The 7,153-nt window shown below is 41.8% G+C and overlaps 1 protein-coding gene across 1 annotated transcript in view; it reads right to left on the bottom strand.

The window, feature by feature from the left end:
• The window catches only part of LOC106806612 (kinetochore protein NDC80 homolog), a gene marked incomplete in the record, with an annotated part of 32,837 nt that overhangs the window by 16,500 nt on the left and 9,184 nt on the right, over positions 1 to 7,153 (bottom strand). The window contains 3 exon segments of the mRNA XM_014808610.1: positions 1,170 to 1,263; positions 2,280 to 2,363; positions 2,644 to 2,829. Of these exon segments, the coding sequence (XP_014664096.1) occupies positions 1,170 to 1,263; positions 2,280 to 2,363; positions 2,644 to 2,829 (364 nt within the window).

The following is a 7,153-nucleotide window of genomic DNA, read 5'->3' as shown; positions in this document are numbered from 1 at the left end:
TACAGAGGTTGTTAGTAGTTAGTACAAGTACAGTATACAGTTATAAGTTGAGTTATCCTGTTTGTAATAGTTTGAGATTTGTAGAGTTGTATTGCAATTATATTAGTTGACTGAATATAAGCCACATAGAAGCGTGTTATATATGCTAGTGTTAGGATAAACTTCGTATTATAAAAAACTTAGAATACCAGTTACAGGAATGTAGGTTTAAAGGTATATATGCGGGTTATTTTCATAACAGTACCTGACAAAACCGTGACTACTATTCCACGTCAATTGACACAGAGACTGGATTGTATATTAGCCAGGGTGATTCCAACTCAGTATAAGTAAAGTTGAGTTTCGAATTTGCTTATTTTAATTTAGCAAACGTCAAACTGAAATCATCTTTTCATTTGAAAAGAGGAGGGATTGTAGTGTTTAACCCTGAGGTCAGCTGAAACGTAAACTAACCGGTCCACGAACATAAATAGAAAGTAGAACAGAACCGTATTGGGTATACACTGTGAGGGGATTAATGTGTTTTTGTGTGTTTTTGTTTTGGGGGTAGTAAAGTCTACCGTATCCGTGGCAGCGTTCAGCATCGTGACTGTTATGTTTAGGTTTTGCAATTTTATTATGTTTGCACACGAAAGTTTTATACTACTTATTAATACTAGTTCGGTCGGGTTAGTAGTTGCTGAAAAAGTACTAGTAATATCAAGAGTACATAATAGGAGATCTCCTATTATGTACTCTTGGTAATATGTTATCTGGTAGGCATTCCCACTCGCCAACAGTGCTGGTCAGCCCAGACATTCTACTAGCCCTTACTGATTTCTACTAGCCTCGGGCGAGCGTTAGTTTCAAGCCCTGTATAGGGAGGGCTGTAACCTTGCTGTATAACGCTAGTGTGGCATAGTAAGGATGCCTGAGCCCGCTCAGATCGCGCACACTCGCTCAGATGCGCTGCAGTATAAAGTTGATAACTCAACAACCACTATCCCAATTCTAACGATTTTTTTTTTTACTATCCCAGCAAGATACCAAGCATTGAAATCTGGTATCCAACACAAGAATCTACTATCCCGCGGATATCGGGATACCGCTAATTTCGACCTCTGGGGGGATACCTGAAAATGGACTTTGGTGTTTTTAGATTCCCTTGGCAACTGTTCCTTTGTACTTACTCAGCTGTTTCTTTACATCCTCAATCACTTCATCAAACTTATCAGCACCAGCCATGTATTTCTGGTACGTTGTAACCAGAAAGTCATATCGTAACTGCAACAATTGAACAGGATTGTAATGAATTGCTTTTCCTAAACACACACACACACGCGCACACACGCACGCACGCACGCACGCACGCACGCACACACACACACACACACACACGCACACACACACACACACACACACACACACACACCAGGGGTCAAAATTAGATTTTTATTATGGTATCCATTTGGGATACCAGGTATTGAAATCTGGTATCCCATTTTTTGGATAGTAATTTCAACAATTGTTTGCCTTCAAAATTCTCATCGCTCGCGTTCATTTGACATACGCCTCCACAGTACACTGCCGATGTATTGTCTAGACGCATTGTCTGGTTCGCTTGATACAATGTATATACACATCACATTTATGATAAACATTGGCTTCTTGCAAATATGCTATACCTGCTGTATACGCTAGTGTGGCGTAAGGGTGCCTGAGCCCGCTCAGATCGCGCGCACTCGCTCTACGCGCACTCGCTCAGATGCGCTGCCGTATAAAGTTGATAACTCAACAACCACGCACTATCCCAATTTTAACGATTTTTTTTTTACTCTTCCGGCAGGATACCAAGCATTGAAATCTGGTATCCAACACAAGAATCTACTGTCCCGCGGATATCGGGATACCGCTAATTTCGACCCCTGCACACACACACACACACATATATATACATACATATATATTCCCCAACTTTCTTAATACTTGTAACTATTCCCATGTAGTATAACTCACACCTAAACCAAAACTAATGTGAACTAAACTGAAAACTGATATTTTGATATTTTAATGTTTAAAAATGGCAAGCATAGGGTGTGAAACCATACAGGTACAATTAACGCCAAATTAGGTCGATCGTTACATTGACAAATTGCGTCAGATACTATCAGGTTTTTAATGATACAAATTGGGGCACTGGGGCATCAATTACACTGGCAATAAAGCCTGTTGTGCATTTCTTGGTCCATATCGCTGCAATCGTCTTACTAAATAAAGCATGCAAGGTTGACCAAGCATACCTTGTTAAGGGGAACCATGTCAAAGTCATCATCTGCAGGAGGAAACATTTTCTCCTCAATCCTCGATCCCATGTAAAAGGCCATCTGGTGAAAATAGTGATTGTTAAAGGCTGCACACCACCATGGATTGATAGAATGATTGCCTGTGACTGGCATATTTTGCAGTGCACAATTAAAGTTACTATTATGTGTGCATAAAATTTAGACACATTTATGATTATACTAGAAGAAGCAAATTAATGTTAGATAGCTGGAAAATCGAAATGAAAACAAATCTTTTTGGGAGAAAGAGTCATCCTGTGGTGGTACTCATCATGCAACCATGTTATGATGTACCAACACTGTACCGTCTTACACTACACACCTGTACTAGTTCCCGAAGCCAGGAGATAGTGGCCAGTATGGTAGGCCATGTGTGTGGTGATGCCATGTTGAACATAGACGACTTGTTGATTGTGAATGGGTAGCCCAGTTTCTTCATGATCGATGGAATGACATCTTCATGGTGTGATGGCATGTTAAAATCTGGCTCTATTAACCTATAAAGGAACTGCAATAAACAGGGTTAGAGCAAGCTAAACAAAGAATAGGCTGCATGCATAAAATATGACCTACAGAATATTATTGGTTAAAAACTTTGAAAGTCATTAACTATACAAATTCCCACTAAAGCAGTACAAGAGACATAATTGCTGTATTTTTCTTTTGATACAATGTTTACGTAGACATATTCACATAACAAGCCGCATTGATAATTTTTGTAAAATTTTGCTATACTGTGTATGCTCGCCCCTACAAGCACTACCATCATGTCCTGCATCAACGCAGCGAGTTGTTTCGGCCAATCTAGCTTCATGAACAAGAGACGAGATTCGAAATGTCTTGCCTACGTTATTAGCAGCACACTCACTGACACAGCAAATCACGCACACGCCAATATACAATATATTTTTTTTATTCAACCGTTTAAGCCGATTGCGCGCATCATAACGACTTTTTACTAATTATCTCATTGTGCCTTAGTGATAATATTGCCGTTTACTTACATAGCTGTTCCTCGGTTTCCTGGGCCTCTGTCAGTTTTCTGTCCTTCTGTGCTTGGTCGATGGCTTGCTCTTCAGCCCGGTTTTTAGTCTCCTGCAGGCTACACTGTGTCTCTGACAGGCAGTTTTTCAGCATTGTAATGCGATCCTGTAACATTTTACAAACACATGAAGAGAACGAGGCAAGTTATGGATGTGCAACTGCAACCTGTAGCGATTCTGGTCGCTTGCGACGAGTTGCAATAAATCAAACTGTCTTGATTTTAAGCGACTCGTCGCTCCCAAATCGCTCTAGCATTGCTTCGAAATCGCATGTGTGCGCACACACTGGCGACACATCAACCGATCGCTTGCGGCTGCAGCGACGAGCAATCAAAAATCACAGGCCTGCGCTAGGCTTCACCATCACACTCTCATAAACAACAAGGTCTGCTGTAATCCTGTGTGTGATCTCAGTTAAATCAAGAACTAGATTACTGAACTAATAAAAACATAATTGTCCACTACACAATTCGAGAGCAATAAAACCTTGAAACTAATACCATTTCTAGCTCGCACCCTGCAAAGAACGACACAGGAAGAGATGGACAAGCATAGCATGCCATGATGAGGATAAAGATGCCTGAAGCCTACACTGGCTAAATAGGTTCACAGCAGTGAAAAAAATACACGGGGGCTCGGGGCGATTTAGCCCCCGAAATGCCCAAAAGAGCCCCGGAAATGCCCAAAAGAGCCCCCGTAAATTTGCATAGAGTTCAATGCAAACCAAATTTCAGAGTGTTATTTTCATGCACGCGAGCTTGAAAAGTAGCCCCCGAAAAATTAATTTTAATTTTTTCCCTGGTTCACAGTATGTCTAATATCGTTTGTCAACCAAACAGTCATATCGTAACCTTCGAGAACGTATTTATCTTGAACAGCCGATTTGTTTTTAATTGAATTGCTTTTTCCTAACCACACACACCACAGCGGGCCGCACGCTCGACGACGCACCTCTAGGCCTCTCCGCCGACGCTATCGCACGCAGTGCACGCAGGCCTTGGTTTACTTGCTGAGCGGCGCTCACGGCTGGTTTACGGGCGGAACGTGCCACATCCTCCTTTCTTCCTTGGTTTCTGTTGTCCTAGTTGCGCTGTCTTCGTATGGGTCCCATTTGTCCTTTTTTTTCTTCCCTTTTTTGTTCCTTGTGGTTAGGCGGTGTCCTCTTTTCCGGTGTTCCTATGCTTTCCTTTGTTTCGCCGTGGTCTCTCGCTTCTTTTTTCATTTTTTTTGGCTTCCCCTTGTTTTTGGCTTTGGTGCTGGTTGTTGTGTGCGGGTTTTCTGTCTTTCCGAACGACAGGGGCTGTCCGGTCTTTCTCTCACTAGCCACTACACACTCATCATTCATCTCATGGGTTTTTGTGTCGTGTTGTATCTCACATTCATCCCGTTCTTTGGCGCTTTCTGTTATCCACCAGGGGTCAAAATTAGATTTTGTGATTTTATGGTATCGGTCCTATGTTTTGGGATATTCAGGCTGGAGTCTGATTGAAATGTGTTATCTGGCCATTTTTTGATAGTAATTTCAAACAATTGTTTGGCCTTCAAAATTCTCTATCGCCTCGGCGGTTCATCTTGACATACGCGCTCCACAGTACCTGCCGATGTATTTGTCCCTAGACGCAGTTGTCTGGTTCGCTTGATCACAATGTATATACACATCACATTTATGATAAACATTGCTTCTTTGCAAATATGCTATCCTGCTGTATAACGCTAGTGGGGTAAAGCTGGCCTGAGCCCGCTTCAGGATTCGCGCGCACGTCGCTCTAGCGCGGCACCTCGCTCAGATTGCCGCTGCGTATAAACGTGAGTAACTCAACAATCGCACGCAACTACTCCGCCAATTTTGCGATTTATTTTTTTTACTCACTCTCCGGCAGAGATACCAACATTGAAATCTGCGAGTATCCAACACTAAGAATCTACTTGCCCGCGGATACGGAGATACCGGCTTAATCTTCGACCCCTGCACACACACACACGACCACATACTATAATAATACAATATCATATTCCCAACTTTCTTAATACTTGTAAAACTATTGCCATGTAGTACAATACTCACACCCTAAACCATAAACTAATGTGAACTAACTGAAAACTGCATATGTTTGACTACTTTTAATGTTTGAAAATGCGCAAAGCCATAGGCGTCGTGAACCATATACAGGTACAATTAACGCCAAATTAGGTCGATCGTTACTTGACAAATTGCGTCAGATACTATCAAGCGTTTTTAATGATACCAAATTGGCGCACTCTGGGCATCAATATTACACGTGGCGCCAATAAAGCCTTGTTGTGGCATTTCTTTGGTCGTATATCGCTCAACTCGTATTACTAAACTAAAGCATGCAGCAAGGTTGACCAATGCATACCTTGTTAAGGGGGACCATGTCAAAGTCCATTCATCTGGCAGAGGAAACATTTTCTCCTCAAATGGCTCGCGATCCATGTAAAGGCCATCTGGTGAATATAGTGATTGTTTAAAGCTGCACACCACCCATGGATTTGATAGAATGATTGCCTACGCTGACTGGCATATTATTTGCAGGCACAATTAAAGTTACTATTTATGTGTGCCACTAAACATTTAGACACATTATGATTCAATACTAGAAGAAGCAAATTATGTTAGCCAGAGCTGAAAATTCGAAATGAAACAAAATCTTTTTGGGAGAAAGGTCTCCTGTGTGTACCTGCATCATGCAACCATATGTTATGATGCTACAACACTCGTACCGTCTTACACTACTACAACCCTGTAGCTAGGTTCCCGAAAGCCAGGAGATAGTGGCCAGTAGGTTAGGCCATGTGTGTGGTGATTCCATGTTGAACATAGAGCGACTATGTTGATTGTGAATGGGTACCCAGTTTCTCATGAATCGATGCGAATGCACATCCTCATGGTGTGATGGCACTGTAGAACCTGCGCTGCTATTAACCTATAAGGAACTGCCATATAAACAGGGTTAGAGCAAGCTAAACAAAGAATAGGCTGCCATGCATAGAAATATTGACCTACAGAATATTATTGGTTTAAAAACTTTGAAATCTATTAACTGATACAAATTCCCAACTAAAGCCAGTACAAAGAGACATAATTCTGTATTTTTCTTTTATATACAATGTTTACGTAGACATATTCCAACGATACAAGCCGCATTGATAATCTTTTGTAAAATTTAAGTGCAACATTATAGCATCAACAAGTGCCGCAGCACAGCACTCAGCCGTTCAACTGACGGTGTACTGTAGCCACGGTATTCTTCTGATAAACTTACTGGCAACCGAATCAAGTGCGCCGCTCCTGCCTTACCGATTCGCGCTCAGGAGCATATATCTAGGATTACTCCTAATACGAGATCCTAAAATCTATGTATAGGCTTTGGCTATACCTATGAGTAGTACAAGTAATAAAGATACAGCTGTGTTAACTTTAATGACTTCGCTATATTAACAACGTTATCAATGGATATGCCGGCCGAGCCGCGAGGCGTATGCGTGTCGTGGGGGGAGGGGGTGCATGAGAGGAAGAGGCCGGCGGTGGAGCGGGGCTCTAATAGCAAAAGCATCATCCTTTGTTAACCAGTCCAACAAATCCATGTTTAACACCTCCTCTGTGGGTCAAAAGCTGTTATATCAGACAAGCTTACTTTTCGGCACGTCGAGCGGAAGTAATCTCATGTGCCTTTCAATAACGTGTATAAAAAGCGTAGATGCAGCCGCTGAAACAAAAAAGTTTTGCCACCTCGCGTCTGTTAGAGCCATAGTTCCTCAGAAAATGTC

Source organism: Priapulus caudatus, unplaced genomic scaffold (genome assembly GCF_000485595.1).
Source record: "Priapulus caudatus unplaced genomic scaffold, Priapulus_caudatus-5.0.1 Scaffold169, whole genome shotgun sequence".
Taxonomy (NCBI): domain Eukaryota; kingdom Metazoa; phylum Priapulida; class Priapulimorpha; order Priapulimorphida; family Priapulidae; genus Priapulus; species Priapulus caudatus.
The sequence above is the reverse complement of the archived record's forward strand: the minus strand, read 5'-3'. Positions and strand labels throughout refer to the sequence as shown.